Source organism: Acipenser ruthenus, chromosome 32 (genome assembly GCF_902713425.1).
Source record: "Acipenser ruthenus chromosome 32, fAciRut3.2 maternal haplotype, whole genome shotgun sequence".
In the NCBI taxonomy this organism is placed as follows: Eukaryota; Metazoa; Chordata; class Actinopteri; order Acipenseriformes; family Acipenseridae; genus Acipenser; species Acipenser ruthenus.
Window position 1 is genome coordinate 10,423,258 of NC_081220.1, and position 17,701 is coordinate 10,440,958.

A 17,701-nucleotide genomic window follows, 5' to 3' on the forward strand; every position below is an offset into this window, starting at 1 on the left:
TTTGATGATAAAAGCAGCATTTTAATGACAAAGAGCAATTAATTTGACCTCCGAGAGACACACAGCAGATATTAATAGTGACCACAAGAGGGAGCCAGAGCACCACTGCTGTCCATAATGTAACAACACAGTAATAAGACTATTGAAATAGGCAGTAGCAGTTACCTCCCCAGTCAGCCCAGTTCTCCCATTGTTAACACAAGGCTCCTCACACCCAGTCATCTAAACATTCCAGTGTGGGTCTGTGTCTGGAGGAAGGAGCTGCTCACAGTGATGCATGCAGGGAAACACTGACTCTAAAATCTCAACCTGCAACTTCCACCCCTGACACTTCTAGTATATTTGTTGTCTTACATTTGATTTCTATAAGAATCCAGACTGACGCAGATAGTCAAAGTAAACAGCTTTTATTTCCCTAATCAAATACAGCTCATCGCTTAGCTTGTCCCCTGCTTGTTGTGTTATCTGGTTTTACACTTTGAATTTGCACAGGGTGGGGCTAGCAGCAACACACAGTCTAAAAGCGCATCTACATTTACTCTATTACAGCTGCCTTGTGCCATTCTATGCAAAATAATTAACAATAGCAGTTTATTTCCTCCTTCAAAGGGTTTACCAGGAGAGCTGCTCTATGATACAGCTGTAGCTCATAGCAATCGATGGAGCTGAATTCAGCATTCCTGGACTTCCAATAAGAGCATTTACACTGTGTCCTAAATTTGCATTGCGCATTTTACTTTGTAGTTTGGACATATCATTTTTTAATAGCTCTATTTATATAAAAAAAACAGTGTTGAACATGAGCACTCAGATTCTGATCCAATCAGAAATGATCTCTTTCGTATTACAATGTGAGTGTGTGTCTCAGTCACGTCAAGTCATACAAACAGCATTTCAAGAGGAGCGAAGCGATAAAAAAAGGCGCCAAGTTAGAAGCAAAAATTATGTGAATCTTGGGCCCCAGCACCTTTCCAAGTGTGCCTTTTTGCTTGACAAGATTGGCCTAATTGCTTCTCCTAACTTGGATTTTTGCATTTGAGATCACCCCTTTAAACAGCTGTTTGTCTAACTTGTTTTTTTACATTGACAATGTTTTTGTCATGGGATATATTTAATATAGGGAGGTAATCGCTCCATAGTGGTTGGCTTTGTGCTAAGGGCGAGGTCGTTACACTAGTAAATTCCATTTAAGGATTTTTTTCTGACTGTCTCCTCGGCTTGGGCAGCCACACTATTCAGCAGCACACTGCTGTGCTGAAATGCCAGGAAGCAAAATGGATAAAAGTTATTTTTATGCAGGAACATTATTTACATTTTCTTTTTTTTTCTCTCCTGTGTGAATTTGCTGGTGTGTAACAAGGGATCTTGACTGACTGAAACTCTTCCCACAATCAGAGCAGCGGTACGGTTTCTCTCCTGTGTGAACGCGCCGGTGTGAAACAAGGTGTCCCGACCGTCTGAAAGTCTTCCCACAGTCAGAGCAGCGGTACGGTTTCTCTCCTGTGTGAATACGCTGGTGTGCAGCAAAGGATGCCAAGTGACCGAAACTCTTCCCACAGTGAGAGCAGCGATACGGTTTCTCTCCTGTGTGAATGCGCCGGTGTACAGCAAAGGATGCTGAGTGACGGAAACTTTTCCCACAGTTAGAGCAGTGATACGGTTTCTCTCCTGAGTGAATTCGCTGGTGTGAAACAAGGTTTGCTAACGAACTGAAACTCTTCCCACAGTCAGAGCAATGAAACGGTTTTTCTCCTGTGTGAATCCGCTGATGTTTTCCAAGTTGTCCTGACTGACTGAAACTTTTACCACAGTCGGAGCAGTGATATGGCTTTACTCCTGTGTGAGTTCTCTGGTGTTTTACAAGGTCTGTTGAATCCCTGAAACTCTTCCCACAGTCAGAGCAGTAATATGGTTTCTCTCCTGTGTGAATTCGCTGGTGTGTTACAAGTTGTCCTGATCGACTGAAACTCTTCCCACAGTCAGTGCAGTGATACGGTCTCTCTCCAGTGTGTATTCGCTGATGTATTAATAGGTGTTCTGACCGACTGAAACTCTTCCCACAGTCAGAACAGTGATATGGTTTCTCTCCTTTGTGAGTTCGCTTATGCAATTCAAAATTTCCAGACCGACTGAAACTCTTCCCACAGTGAGAACAGCGATAAGGTTTCTCTCCTGTGTGAATTCGCTGGTGTTTTGAAAGGTCTCCTGAGTTCCTGAAACTCTTTCCACAGTCAGAGCAGCAATGCGGTTTCTCTCCTGTGTGAATTCGCTGGTGTGCTGTACGGTGTCCTGATGACTTGAACCTCTTTCCACAGTCAGAGCAGCGATAGGGTATCTCTCCTGTGTGAATTCGCTGGTGTATCACAAGGTCTCCTGAGTGCCTGAAACTCTTTCCACAGTCAGAGCAGCAATACGGTTTCTCTCCTCTGGTATATTTTAATTTCTCTCCTCTCAGTATTTTTAAATTCCTTAACTGGGTCCTTGCTTTAACTGCTGGACTGGAACCTGGAAAAAACAAACAGGAGAGAAAAATCAGAGACTGTTTTAAGTAAGAAATGCAGCAAATGTTCCTTCCTCATTATGTCGTTTCATGACCTTTTCTGGGTTAGGTAGTGTAGGTAACTGTAGTGTAGTCCGCACCAGGGAGGCTGCAAAACTGATTTGATTTCATCCATCTGAACGCATGAAGGAACCTTCTAACCTCTCTTTAACTGAACTTTAGAGGAATACTAAGGATGAGTGAGTATAAGTTTAATTTATTCATCACAGGAATAGTAACCTACTATACTGTTTTTTCTGGTGTTGTTGATTATTGTTTATTATTTGTCAAAAAGGGTTGCAATGGGTACCTATCTGTTATTAATACTAGCCCGATCAGCTAGATTAGGATAGGGAGATTGTAGAAGGTAACAGAGCTGTACATTTCTACGAGGAATCTGTGCACTCTGATTCTGGGGCCCTGTGCCGATCTCGGAAGGTTTGATCAGGAGAGTCAGCCTAGAACTTTTAGTCTTTTTCGAAAAACAGATTTAAGGGGTGGTGTAAAGTAGACAGAGATTGGGTGTTTGAAATACTATACCAGAGTTGCCAGGTCTGTGGTTTTCCCGCGGAATTGGGCTACTTTAAAAAGACAGCCGTGGGAAATATTTAGGAGTCGCTGGTTGCTACTTTTTGGGCTACTTTCAAGAGGTCTCGTGGTTTTTTGGGCTAGTTTACTTTATACATATAAAAAAGAATAACTTTATTAAAAATGAATAAACTTTTGCAGCCTACCCGCCGCAGTGCACACAAACTATGTAAAACTGTGTTTCCCAATAAAATAACATATTGCGCATGACCACAACCACCACTGCGCATGACCATGTGAGTGAACAGGCATGAGAGACGAACGATTGTGTTAATTGACAGTGAAAAGCAGCCATTTTAAGAAACAGGGTAGAAACATCGAAACCGCTAAAAAGCAGGAAAAATAAAGAAGTAATCTAAATACTGAAAAAATACTGCAAAGACTGAGAAAGAAAAAGGGTTACAAGAATGGATTAGCCGTGTACCTGGCGATGACTCAAAAGCAGCGTGTAGGTACTGTAAATGTGAAGTGCGAGCACATCACAGCGATCTGTTAGCTCACAGTAAGACAGAGAAACATATTAGAAATGCAGCTCCCTATTCAAATACAAGAAGCTTATTTGACACGGGATTTAAGAAACAAGTTGACAATTCCATTAAAATATGTGAGTTGAAGCTGGCAGCCCATATTGCTTGCCTTTCCAGCATCCTCACCGTAGATCATTTGGGATGCATAGTCAGGGAAGTTGTACAGAAGGATATTAGTCTTCATAGAACAAAATGCTCAGCACTTATAAAATGTGTCATCGGGCCCATTGTTCATCAGGAGATGCTTGAAGACATCGCCAAAGAGCCATACTCTCTAATTGTGGACGAAAGCACAGACATCAGTGCAAACAAGCAACTCTGTGTGGTGTTCAGGTACTTCAGCAGAAAACTTGATCGTATCGTGACATCGTTTGCCGGGATTGTTAGCTTGCCAGCCGGTGATTCTCACAGCATTGCAACAGCCTTGTTCAAATTCTTAAAGGAAAACAAACGAAGTGGAAAGATGCATTGGTCTGGCAACAGACGGTTGCAATACAATGTGTGGGAAAAATAATTCGGTACTAACAAAGTTAAGGGAGGTGAATCCAAAAATTGTGTACATCAAGTGTGTTTGTCATTCACTGCAGCTCTGTGCATCAAAAGCAATGGACGTACTTCCTCGAAACATCGAGTACATGGTATCACAGACGTACTCGTGGTTTTCCCACAGCACTCAGCGTCAAAAGAAGTACCGCGATCTCTATGCCACCATTAATGTTGGAGAAGCCCCGCTGAAGATTTTGCAGCTTTCTGACACAAGATGGCTTGCAATTAGCCAGTGTGTTGATCGAGTGCTTTCTCAGTACGAAGAGCTAAAGTTGCACTTTCAGCTTACAAAGGACACTGAAAGGAATTACAATGCTGAACTGCTGTACCAGATGCATTCAGACCGCGTAAACAGAATGTATCTGGTTTTTCTTCAGCCCCTCATCACTGAGGTCAACAGAATAAACAAACTGTTTCAGCTTGACAGTGCCAATCCAGCGAAACCTCTTGCTGATTTAATGACATTTTACCGCAGTTTGATCCAACGAATCATGAAACCTCACGATTTTCCAACATGGTCATCTGTAATGGATTTTGACATAACGTCCGACAGAAACAGCTTGCCACTTTCAGCAGTGGACTTCGGGATCAAGTTCCAGTTAGAACTGTCAGAATCAAAGATCGAACCTCAGAAAGCAGAGGATATCAAACGCAGATGCAGAGATTACATGTTCGAGTTTCTGAAAGAGATCAAACAAAGATTGCCTCCCAATATCCAGCAACTTGAGTCACTTACCGTTCTCAGCCCAACTGTTGTACTCAGTTCCAAAAAGCCACAGCTGGCAAATATATCATTTTTGCCGCTTTACAATGGAGATCTTGGCAAACTCGAACAGCAATGGCGAGCTTTGAACAATGTACACTGGGAGCACACTGAAGACAGCCAAATTAAAGAGTTCTGGGTTGAAGTGGCTAAACACTCCGATGCAGCTGGTGATAAAGATTTCACTGAACTTGGTCTTTTTGCCTTATCTCTTTTAGCCCTACCATTTAGCAATGCATCAGTGGAACGTGCTTTTTCACAAATGGCCCTAATCAAAACCAAACTAAGGACCCGCATGCAAGAGAAATTGTTGGAAAACATTCTTAGGGTCAGAGCATATATGCAGCGTAATAAGTGTTGCTGCAACCAATTTCAGCCATCCAAAGCAATGCTGTCACTGTTTACAGGCGACATATATGAAGCAAATAACGCAGAAGATGGTGCAGACTCAGAGGAGCTTTTTTGAAACTTATATATATATATATATATATATAAATAAAAGTAAAAATGTTTTATTTGGTACATACTTTTTTCTTTGTACATTTAAAATTGACTTGAGATACACCTGCGTGATGATAACAGCTGGCCCTTACACGAGGAGTTTGAAGGTAAGAGGTTAAAAATGTTTTTTATGTGTTATTTCAATGCATGGGGCATACTTTCAATTAACTTAACTTTTTTGTGTTTGCAAAAAAGAGCCAACAACTTGCCTTTTTTTAATTTGTTAGGTGTATTTAATTGATGTGGCTGTTTAATTGATTTAAATGATGTGATCATCTAATTAGATTGGTGGCATAACTTTAAAAGATTGAACTGTTTTCTTCTTTGGGAAACAGTAGCAGCATTGAAGGATAGGGCTACATGTTAATGGTAATAAGCTTGGTTTCAGTAAAAAAACAAAACAAATTAGGCTAGTTTTGGGCTAGTTTTGAAGTGACTTTGGGCTATAAACACTGTAGAAATCTGGCAACCCTGTACTATACAGAGTATAATGGTCCTGATCCCATTCTGGTTGCGAAGACCAGGGAGTCAAGTTGTTTATTGCTGAGGGGAGGGGGGGGAGGGAGGGTTAGGTCGGTCAGGGTGTCTCGGCTCACCGCGCACCAGCAACCCCTGTAGTCTGGCCCGGCGCCTGCGGGCTTGCCTGTAAGCTGACCGAGAGCTGCGTTGTCCTCCGACGCTGTAGCTCTTGGGTGGCTGCATGGTGAGTCTGCAGTGTGAAAAAAGCGGTCGGCTTGACGGCACACGCTTCGGAGGACAGCGTGTGTTTATCTTCGCCCTCCTGAGTCAGCACAGGGGTGGTAGCGGTGAGCCGAGCGTAATGAAATAATTGGCCATTCCAAATTGGGAGAAAATAATAAATTATTGGCAACGACTAAGTTTATAAAAAAAAATAAAAAAAGCTTGCCTATGTTGAGAGTAATTGAACATGCAAATGGGAAAGGCTTGCCTAGGTTGCAAGAGAACCCAGAGAGTCATTTGTTAGATTGGGTTGCAGGAGAAACCAGAGAGCAGTTGAATGCACAATAAGCTTGTCAAGGTTACAGGAGTTTTCTGGGAGTAATTGTGTGTACGATAACCTTGTTTGTTGATTGTAAATGAGAGAGTAATTGGAAATAAACTCATTGATTATATGTTGCATCACAGATCTGCTGTATAAAAATAGAATAAATGAATAAGAGTGATTGAATATTAACTCCAATATATCGGAGGACAACCCCGCCGATTAGCAATAAAGATCAATTTAAATCTGTGTATTAGAAATAAATGAATAAGAGTGATTGAATATTAAGTCTAGTATATTGGCAGGGGGGGGGGTAAGCCTGCCGATTCGGAATAAAGTCATATTCCCCAATAGATGTCATATTAACCCTGTAGACCCCAGATTAAATACAGAACCCTCCTGTAGATTCCTGAGAATTTTGACCAACAGTGGCGATTCCACCTAAGTTTGATTCAAATAAACATAACTAAAAAAAAACAAGTAAAATGTATAATTACAGGTTTTATTAATTCTAAACAGGACAAATTATTCTTTGAAACAACACCAGCCTTGACAGTTTGTGCAAAGCAGACAGCAGAGTGAAGAGATGGGTAAGACGAAAGGGCTTCCGGGTCGCGTCCGTCACTGAACAGAGACGAGAAGGAAGGAGGGGCTTCTGTTCCATTAACCAGTAAAATGAGAAAAGGCGGAAAAGAAGGCGGGGCTTCTAGTCCGGCAGCCAGTAAGAAGGCAGCTGCCATCCTGTTGGTCAGGAAAGAAGGAGCTCTCAGCCTAGCAGTCTAAAGGGGAGGAGCTACCGCCAGCCAAGTTACCAGAGAAGGAGGCGGAGCTCTCAGCCCAGCATTCTCAGGGGGAGGAGCTACCGCCAGCCCAGGAAGGGGGAATGGCAGTCATGTCAACCAGAGGGGGCGGAGCTATGGTTCCCACGGGGAGAGAAAGTGAGCCTGTCGGAGCGTCTGGAGCCGACAGCACCCCTGCCTGAGTGGCCGTTTGCCCCAGCAGCAGCAGAGTAGTGGCTGTTGTCACCACTAGCAGCAGTGTGGCCACTGCCACCACCACCGCCAGAGCGGGCGTTGCTGACCCTATGCCCTGCACCGCAGCCAGATGGGTTAGTGCTGCTACATGGGGACATGGGGCTTAAGAGAAAATGTGGTGGTTAAACGGGCGCCTTCTAACAGAAGCCCAGGGGGCAACAATAGGATAAAATTAGAGACAGCGGTTAGCAGACGGCAGGGCGTCCAGGTTAGAAAAGGCAGCCATGTCCGTCTGGTATTTGACAGGTGTCAGGGTCGGGGTTGGCTGGACTCTAACTTTCCCACCCCCCCCGCCCAGAGGTTAAACGTTATTAGGAGGGAAGTTAGCCTTTTCTGTCGGAACGGCTTTTGTGAAAGTGGGAGGAATATGATCAGGCTGTTGTCAAATGACTGGGCTTTTAAAAGAGAACCGAGTGCCAGTAAGTGCCAAAGTCATAGTCTTCAAAGTAAAGTGTCAAAATGCTTGAGTGATGTTATGGGAAACATATAAAAGTTCAAAATGTATGTGAATTGTTTTTGAAAAAAAAAAAAAGTACCAGAAAACTCTGACTATTCAAAAAGGTCGCTGTAAGAGATAGCCGTCTCTTTTAAAGAAGAACATAACATTAAGTTTCATATTGCACACACTATAGCTTCTAGAGGGAGAGTGAATTAGAGGACTGGGAATGTTAATCAAATCTCTTAACTGTTTCATCGATTTTTACCTACATAATTGGGTACAATTTGGTTTCGACAAACAAACCTACAATAAATTGAACTGTGTTTGGGGTCTCAAGCTGTGTTGTACGGGCTGTGTGAGAATGGAGAGAAAGATGTCCAGCTGCATTCTGGGACTACAGGCTCTCACCACACAGACACACACACACACACACACACACACACACTCATTTGAATGCCCACTTTTTAAATAATATACTTTGAAAACTTAGAAGTGATTAGGAAGAAAATAACATGAATTTGGTGATTGATTTTGCATAGAATTAATTAACACATGAAGCATTTTGTTATAAGAATCATTTAAATTGTTTATTTCTTACTTTTGATAAACAATGAAAGACCTTGGCTGTTAACTCAATCTGGTAGTTATGGACATGTTCATTAAATTACATTGAAGTTTTACCCAATTAGCCAAATTTGATAAATTACTGTGGATGGTCTTTAGGAGCAGGTCCATTACGATGTTTATCTACCAGTACCATTGAGAAAGATCCATGAGAATAAATGCAATTCATATTACAAAAATAAAAAGTAATCTGAACATTTGAAATGTAAGACACATTGACATTGTAATAAGAAAACAAGTTTTACTTTAACCATTAACTAATTAATGGCTTGTAGACTGAGATTATGGAAAAGCTAATGATTAAAAACTATTTACAAAAGGGGCCTTGGGCAGCAAATTTGACGGGACCACGTGAAATTATAGACACATGTGGCGAGGGGAATATTATGGTTTGTAAAAACAAGGAAACAGCCGACATATAAATGGTTTCATGCGGATTAGTGCAAATTGTTTAAAGGCTGATATTGTCTAGAATACATTCTAAATTAAAGTCGTAGACCTATATTTCAATGGGGAGGTTGGGGCAAAAGGCATGCAATATATATTTAAGGTTTTCAAATATTAACAAAGAATAAATCCTTCACTTGATTTTTCATTTCAGAAGCTGCTGTTCTGTGTGCATTGGTGAGCCTGCTAGCAGTCACTGAAATGCACCCTTGGCCAGATCCCTGTGTTCCCTCAATGAGAGATCAACAAGCCGATTACTGCTTTGCTATGAACTAAGATCTGGTGGAAGCAGTGATTAACAAATGAGGAGAACTCCACAGTGATGTTAATAGAGGGGAAGCGAGAACCCGCAATTGATACAGGCAGTACCTCCAGAACAAAATACTGATGAACAAAAACGCATAAAACCTGCTGCTTTGCCAAAGATTGGAGATGTCAAATCCCTAAAGAAAGAGGAACACGGAGGCTGGGTAACGACTTCATTCAAAGATTGGAGATGTCAAATCCCTAAAGAAAGACGAACATGGAGGCTGGGTAATGACTTCATTCAAAGATTGGAGATGTCAAATCCCTAAAGAAAGACGAACATGGAGGCTGGGTAATGACTTCATTCAATATCCATTGTTGTTGAAAAATTCCTATTGGGGGTGGGGGGGGGGGGAATCGGACATTCCCTTTAAGGAGTTGCGAATTCATCCCTTCAATGCAAAACACACTGGAACTTACTGGTTGCAATATACCACACAATAAACTTGGACCACTCTCAATGTGTTTCAGCTTTCATTTCTGAAACAAAAACCCATTATTATTGCCACGACCACGACCAAAATCACTGATACCACATAGTCCACAGACTACTCCAGGATCCGCAAATAGACTTGTGTTTACTCGTTTCGAAAAGACTACTGTTGAAAATGTTCAAATAATCAATGCTGACTGTGCTTATTAATGTTGATAGTTGGAAAAATATGCTAGAAATGTATTGTTTAAACGACATTAGGTCTAACTCGAAAGTTATCCAGGGTGCCGTTTCCCAAAAGTAACTCGACCATCGTAACAGCAACGTGTCAAATCTGATGTGTTTCCCAAACACCGTCGTTAGTCAAGGATCTCATGAATAGCATTGTGGGTTCACGAGTGGTCTGGGGTAATTGCGAGGAGACTTTGTGAGCACACAAGGGCTGCGGAGCACCACTTGAAGTGTGTGTGTTGAGGGCATCAAACATATACATTCTGGTTTAAGTTTAATAATTCTTGCTTTGAACAGTATATCGCGTTGCTTTGTGTTGAATTTATTGCATTTATAACACATAAAAAGGGTAATTTTATTAAGAATAAAAAAGACCAGTATTTAATTGTATCGTTTTGAAGCCAGGTTACCTTCAATTGCAATGTGTAAAATAAAGACGCATTATATGAGGGCAGAAGTACAAAGTTTAGTAATACAAAGTGTACATAAGATCATGATTTAAATGGAAATTGAAATAATATCTGGAAGATGCTGTTATCACAATACATAATGGTTACTCCCCATGACCCTATAAAGGATTAAGTGGTTATGGAAATGGATGGATGGGTGATGGTTACTTGGATATACTGAACGGAGACATCACCACCAGGGGCCATAAGAAAAAAACAAACTATTATTATCATTGCGCTGTAAGCCTAACCTACCTGCATTCTATATCTGGGATGGATTGAACTTATTATTACCAGTATTAGACCTATTATTATTTCATTACTTATCTTTATTAATAGACAACATTGATCTATATTTATAAACAAAAGTGCTAGTAGTTTATATCTTTAATTTACTTATTTGTATATAGAGCTTGTTTTTACTGTACCGTCAGTTCAGGAGAGTCCAGTTAAGAAGAGAAAGATTGAGTTTGGCACGGTTGTTTTGTATCCCTTTTCACTGTAATAAACCCTCCATGCTTGATTCAAGTGGCCTGTTCGCATTTATATAACCCATGCCTGGTTGTCTAATCTTTTTAAACCCTTACAATATTACAGTATATTAACAATACAAATTTTTATTTCTGCTTGTTCATTTTCCAAAGTTTCCTCGTCTATATAATTGCCAGGTCTCATAATCGACGGTCTCCAATAGGCGCTGGTCTGCTCGTGAGTTTTGTAAATAAATGCCTGGCCGTTTAATAGAAGTTTCATGGTATGTGTTAATGTCCATTTAACTGCTGTTAAATACTTTTGTAAATGTCCGGCTACAGAGATTAGCACTGTCTCTCAGAGCCGGCCTTAGGGCAAGGCAAGCAAGGGGACCGCCTAGGAGGGCCCCACCCCCAAATTGTGTATATGACGTCTTGAAATGAATCCCGATTCAGACTCTTCACAATAATCACCTCCAAAATATATTGATTTCTGCTGACCAATTTACTGTATGCACAGACTGACAAAGTGGATGTATTTCCTCATGTGTGTACTTGTTCTGCCATAACGGCCCTTTTATTGAAGGATGGGTCCTGATCATGACATGCTTTTTTTAATTAGTAAAAAAAATACTTTAAAAAAAAAAAAAAAAAAAAAACTCAAGCAAAAAAGTAAAGCTACAAAAAGGACCCTTCAGTATGGCATTCACACAGCGATATTACAGGCTCAGCTGCAATTTGGCAGCATACCTCCATTTACATAGAAGGCAGATCATGCAGTGTTAAAACATGCTGCCGGTGTGTCACACTTCAAAAGAATATACTGTATGTTGTACACATTAAATAGGGATTCGTTTTTTAAAAAACAAAAACATTCTGTTCTTCAAATCTGCAAGAGCACAAAACAAAGTCTACCGGTAACTCACATTTCAGTATGTTGCTTAGACAAGTTAAACTGACAGTTTGTTTCAAACTTTTTGTGCCATGTAATGATACACATAAAACAGTAGGCTACAGTATTCTAATTAAAAAATAAACCATTTTAGCCAGAACTCTCTAACTTATTCTAATAAATTAAACTTTGTTTTATAATATAAAGCAGAAATGCTGTTAACATATGGTATTTTTAACAGTATTTGTGTTTTTATCATTTATATTCTGAGGTGAAATTAAATATTTAAGCTATTTATTACCCAACCTGTGACATAAAATATACAATATAGTAGCCTACGCTGGTCAGACAGTTGGTTTCGAACTTCAGCCCCGTGTCATCAGCTGCAGATGTGGGCAGGACCAGATTTCAGAACACGAAAAAATAAGGGGAGTTTTAGGACTGTACCAGTAACATCTATTACATACATTATAGGGTGTTACATACTGTCCTATATAAAATGTGGTGTCTGTTCACACTGAGAAAAATCTGCTTCACACCGGCACTGTGCCGCCACTGAACCACCTTGAGAGTGTCGCTGCATTTACCAGGATTTCCCATTGACACAAAGTGATTCCGCATCAGTGCCGCCACAGACACAGTGATTTGCTTCAGTGTAGACAAGTATGTGAAATGAACCTGGATGCTAATGTGGAGCCCTGCTATCTGTTCTCAGCCTCTCAGTCACACTGTGGCCATCACTGAGTGTAGAATGACAATGTCACAGCTAGTCAGTCACTCACCTGCTGGACTGCACTCTGAATGTGAGCTCTCGTCGTCCTGTCCACCTCCTTGCGTGCTGTTGGGAGAGCCTTCCTCTCCAGAGCCTTGCTTTCTCGCATAGATTCTCTCCAGCACCACGCTACACTCCCGCAGGTGTACCGGACCCAGCTCAGTGGGGGCTGCTTTCAAGTCTTCGGATTCTTCCTTCCCTGGTTTCAAGAGTACCTCCTCTTTCAGGGGCTCCAGTTTAATATGCACCATTTCCAGCACCTCTTCTTTGATAGGAACTGGTTCTTCTGTCTGGGAGATCTCCAGTTCGTTGCGCTCAGCTTTAATTCCAGACACCACTGGCTTGATGCTGTCACAGGGCGTCTCACAGAGCTCCTGTTTAATGGGGAGGGCAGCCAGTCCAGTGAACTCCAGTCTAATGGGGACCAGTTCAAGTTTAGGGAGCTCCTCTTTAATCGGGACAGATTCCATCTTCACATTGTCCAAGGCATCAAACGTGGTTCTGCTTGGTAACTGTCAGAAAAAAAAAGAAAAAAAGATTAAGGGCTGGTTTCATATCACAGACCCTGATTAGCACTAATGCTGAGGCATGTCTACACTGAAGCAAATCACTGTGTCTGTGACGGCACTGATGTGGAATCACTTTCAGTGTCAATGGGAAATGCTGGTAAAATGCAGAGACTCTTTATTCTGTCACTGACCCGTCTCTCGAGGTGGTTCAGTGGCGGCACAGTACCGGTTCTGAAGCAGATGTTTCTCAGTGTAAACTGCAATGCCACAACAGACACTGCATTTTACATAGAACAGTATGTAACACCCTATTATATTTTTAATGGACGTTAATGGTACACTCCTAAAAAAAACATTTTTTTGTGTTTTGAAATAGGGTTCAACCCGCTACGCTCCCCTGCCTCCCGAGCCCGCTCCTTCTCCACCCTTGCTCCGCAGTGGTGGAACGACCTTCCTACAGATGTCAGGACTGCCCAGTCCATGACCACATTCCGGAGCCTCCTTAAGACTCACCTCTTCAAACAGCACCTGTAGAACTCCTCTGTTGTATCCTGGGACACTATCACCCTTCATTTAAATGTGCTTTATTTTGCTCTTATCTGCCCCCTATTTTACTGCATTTAATCCTGTATTTCAGAATATTGTAATCTGCCAAGTGTTTAACCTGTAGTAGTTTGTACTTAATCATATCCTGATGTATCTATCACTATTATCTTCTGTATTATTGAATTGTGGTTTGTCACACTTGAACAAAAATTATTGTATTTCTTGCTCTTATTGTATTACTTGTATTGTAACACTTGAATGTATTTGTATCTGCTTGCGATTGTAAGTCGCCCTGGATAAGGGCATCTGCTAAGAAATAAATAATAATAATAATAATAATAATAATAATAATAATAATAATAATAATAATAATCTGCAGCAGGGAGCCGAAGTTCAAAACAAACAAACTGCAGTGTACAAAAATGAGGGTCGATAGAATAAAAGAAGTCATTTTTAAATTACTAAATGATGCTTTAATCATGTCAGACTTTGTGTAGATCAACTTATTTAAAAATGGATTGATTTGATCGATTGCTCAAAGTAGGTGTTAATCCCCAGGGATCCTAGAAATCTGTTTATAACAGAATACTGTGGAAAAATGCGCAATTTGCATTTTGGCAGAGAATTTGTATTTTTTACATTTTGTGAAGAATGCAAAGAACATCTATGAACCCCACCAACTGAATGAGTTGTAAATGTTTTAATGTAAGCACCAGTGACACTTCTGCAATGTGCACATCATCACCCTGTTGTGTTTGATCAACCGCTACACCTACACTCTACAAGAAGCCTGGGAAAGTACTGGACGTACTTCATTCATCCCGTGGGGATAAAATAAAATAAGGGTTTTGGAGGTTGCCTGTGCTTTGAAGTTTCGGTTAGGATTGTTAGGATTATGGTGAATTATAAAAAAAAAAAATCATGTGATGAACGAATAGCAACTGCCCACCAGCGTCGAGTATGTGGGGGCCGTGAGACCTCAGCCCTCCTCGGGCAAAGTCAGCATTTTAAAAGGGGGCTCAACCCCCCCCTGTGTTTTGAGACATGTCAGGGCATCCCTGCTGATCACAAATGAAAAGAAAAATGGTTTCACATTACTAGCGTGAAATACATTGAAAGCACTTAGAACAAAATACCTATACAGTTTGTATACACAGCAATGCAGTCGAATACGTTTGCCTAGAGATTTATTGGTATAGTACTTCTGACAGATATATCTTATAGTCAGTCTGACATACATAACCAACCCATAAATAATTCTTTAAAAAAAATCTTATAACTGTTGTGACTACATTTTCACCATTCTGGTGTTGTGGTCACGTTCATGGGTTCTTTGTTAAAGATCACTTAACTCTGTTATTTTACGGTCAAAACTACAGATATATATCTATAGATAGATCTAGAGCTACAATCAGCAGAGTTCAAGTGAGATTTCGGTCCATCATCTTGGGTGATGATAAGAACACGAGAGAGTACACATAGTTCTATATGTCTCTGGAGGGGTTCCAGTTTAGTAATACACACCATTTCCAGCACCTCTTCATTCACAGGAAGGGGTTCTTCTGTCTGGGAGATCTCCAATTCATTGCGCTCAGCTTTAATCCCAGACACCTCCGACTTGATGCTGTCAGATGGCATCTCACAGAGCTTCTGTTTAATGGGGAGGGAAGACAGTCCAGAGAACTCCAGTCTAATGGGGACCAGTTCAAGTTTAGGGAGCTCCTCTTTAATCGGGACTGATTCCATCTTTAAACTGTCCACAGTATCAAATGGGGTTCTGCTCGGTAGCTGCCAAAAATAAAAAAAAAGAAAGATTATAAGTACTGTCAAAGAGGTTTAAGTGGGGGCTCCTGACAGGCACACCCAGTAAAAGCGCTCGCCCGAGTGCAGTGGATTTGTATTTCACTTTCAGACACCAGAATTTAAGGTGGACTTAAAAATACCAGAATTATTCTGATCTGACTCTTAAGGTGGATTTCACTTTTAAATCGCCACAAAACATGAAGATGTTTAATTTAAATTACTGATTGCGCATGCGTCTATTCAAAAACACTCCTGCAAATTCGGCGAGTTTTCGGTTTAACCCTGAAGCAGAAATCGTGTTAACCATTGACATACACACACACACACACACACACACACATATATATATATTAAAAAAAACATGGATTACATTGTCAACGTGTAGTTTATACTAACGTTTCAGAAAATGCGCAAACATTTGACTACATGTTGTATTCACACACAAACAGGAAACAGGCTGCTCTCGTACAAGCAGTGTTATAGATTGGGGGGTTTCCACAAACGATTAGATTCACACTGTGTATTACTTCTAAATGAACACACTTTATTGAAAATCACACATCTGGTACCACGAACTCAGCTCTTCCCAGAATCCCGCTCTCCAACATTTTCCTACCAGACCCCATCTCCCTGTAACAAAGGTTCCCACCGAGTAAGCGCTACAATTCATTGAATCACCAGACTGTTACATTTGCTTAGTTGCAGGTTAGTAATATTACGAAAGCACACAATTACTTTAATTGCTTGTTCTTATATCACTGACCAATATAAATCCAGGATTTTATGAAATGGTTAGCAACTCACCCGCTACTAATCTTCAAAACTCAAACCCGCCGCAATACTTACGCTTTAAAATGATGCGTCCGGTTCAGTTGAGTTTTTGGAAACCAAGCTTGTTCTGGGGGCAGAACGAGTGCTTTGCTTCTGATTGGTTACTTGCGAGTCTGAAATGTTTAATGGAACATTTGATTGGCCAGATTATTTGACAAAAAAGAAGGTGGGGAAAGACCCGAAAGAATTCAGGTGTGTCTGACTTGCGGTTAGAACTACCCACTGAAATGCATAGAATTGTATAAAATATTGTATAGAAGAAAAGAGGCTGTATCAAACTACCGATATTTAATATTTTTTTTTAATTTTGCAAGATTCGTACATATACAATATTTTAATACTAGTGTTTCCAAAGATGGTTTATTCAAGTTTTTCATGGCAATGCAGTGTTGGTGATACAGAATGAGACTTGAGTTTAAAATATGTCTGCCTTGAGCAAGTGCAGGTCTGTGTCCCTCCTGACCGAATCATCTGACGAGCATAAACAAATAACCACTAAACCTACTGCTGCCCCTCGTCAGCGGAGTCCAATGACATATCTAGCCCTTTATCATTCATTACACAATACAACTGAGATCGGCTGTTTTAATAACGGTGTGTGGATTTGTGGGGGGTCGTCAGAAGGCAGGGTCAGGACACAAGGTATGATTTAGATTTATTTGAATTTGAGCTCATTTCTGTTTCTTTACGTGTTTATTTTCCCTTCAGTATAAAGTTTGCTTTTCAGGTTGTGTGTGTGTGTGCGTGTGCGTGCGTGTGTGTGTGTCGTTTTATGGCCGTGCACATGCGTTTCTTATGTTTTATTTGTTCTTACCCCGTGGTCAGTTTTGGTGTCGTTTAAATTTGGTATTTAGGCTACCGAAAGAACAATACAGACGAGAATCTTGTATGAAGTTTGTCCGACCACCCGCAATTATCGAAATAAATAAAGTAATATGTAAATATTGGAATGAATAAATAAATACGCATGGGAATAAATACATTTATGTCGATATTTATGTATTCAGTCATTCATTTTAAGCAATGCTTTTTTCCTCGTGTAGCACTATTCCGGTATTAGTTACTATGAAACATACTAAACCACCACAGCTTTTCGCTTACGGCCATACCACCTTGAGAACGCCCGATCTCGTCTGATCTCGAAAGCTAAGCAAGGTCGGGCTTGGTTAGTACTTGGATGGGAGACCGCCTGGGAATACCATTTCCCCACATATATCGAATAATTTTCTCACACTTGCGCCAACTAGAAAAAAATTATACATTTTATTTTAACATTTAACATGAAACTTTTAACATAAGTAAATGCTATGAACTCAATCCATCCTGCCCTTTTCCCATGTGTGTTCGAGTTTGTTAAAACATAAAAAATTACATTATTTTTCAGTTTAATAAATAGACATTGTTGTGGAATTACGTGATTTCAAAGACATTGAGATTCAATGTATTAT

At 40.6% G+C, this 17,701-nt stretch overlaps 1 protein-coding gene, 1 long non-coding RNA gene and 1 pseudogene across 7 annotated transcripts in view; 2 read left to right on the forward strand and 1 right to left on the reverse strand.

Annotated features, from left to right (window-relative positions):
* Positions 1-17,701, reverse strand: part of LOC117395236 (zinc finger protein ZFP2-like) — a 20,062-nt gene continuing 2,361 nt past the window's right edge. Inside the window, exons 1-4 of one of the 6 annotated variants that reach the window (XM_059006097.1) lie at positions 16,269-16,401; positions 15,144-15,407; positions 12,575-13,076; positions 1-2,505 (exon numbers count right to left, since the gene is read on the reverse strand). In XM_059006097.1, the coding sequence (XP_058862080.1) occupies positions 1,292-2,505; positions 12,575-13,076; positions 15,144-15,365 (1,938 nt within the window). In that variant the 5' untranslated portion in view covers positions 15,366-15,407; positions 16,269-16,401 and the 3' untranslated portion in view covers positions 1-1,291. The other 5 variants (XM_059006095.1, XM_059006094.1, XM_059006096.1 and 2 more) reach the window with 5 other exon arrangements.
* Positions 16,405-17,701, forward strand: part of LOC131703150 (uncharacterized) — a 22,518-nt gene continuing 21,221 nt past the window's right edge. The window contains exon 1 of the long non-coding RNA XR_009309691.1: positions 16,405-16,895. This is a non-coding gene — a long non-coding RNA (uncharacterized LOC131703150). The remainder of the gene's footprint in view (positions 16,896-17,701) is intronic.
* On the forward strand, positions 17,349-17,468 carry LOC117395752 (5S ribosomal RNA; annotated as a pseudogene).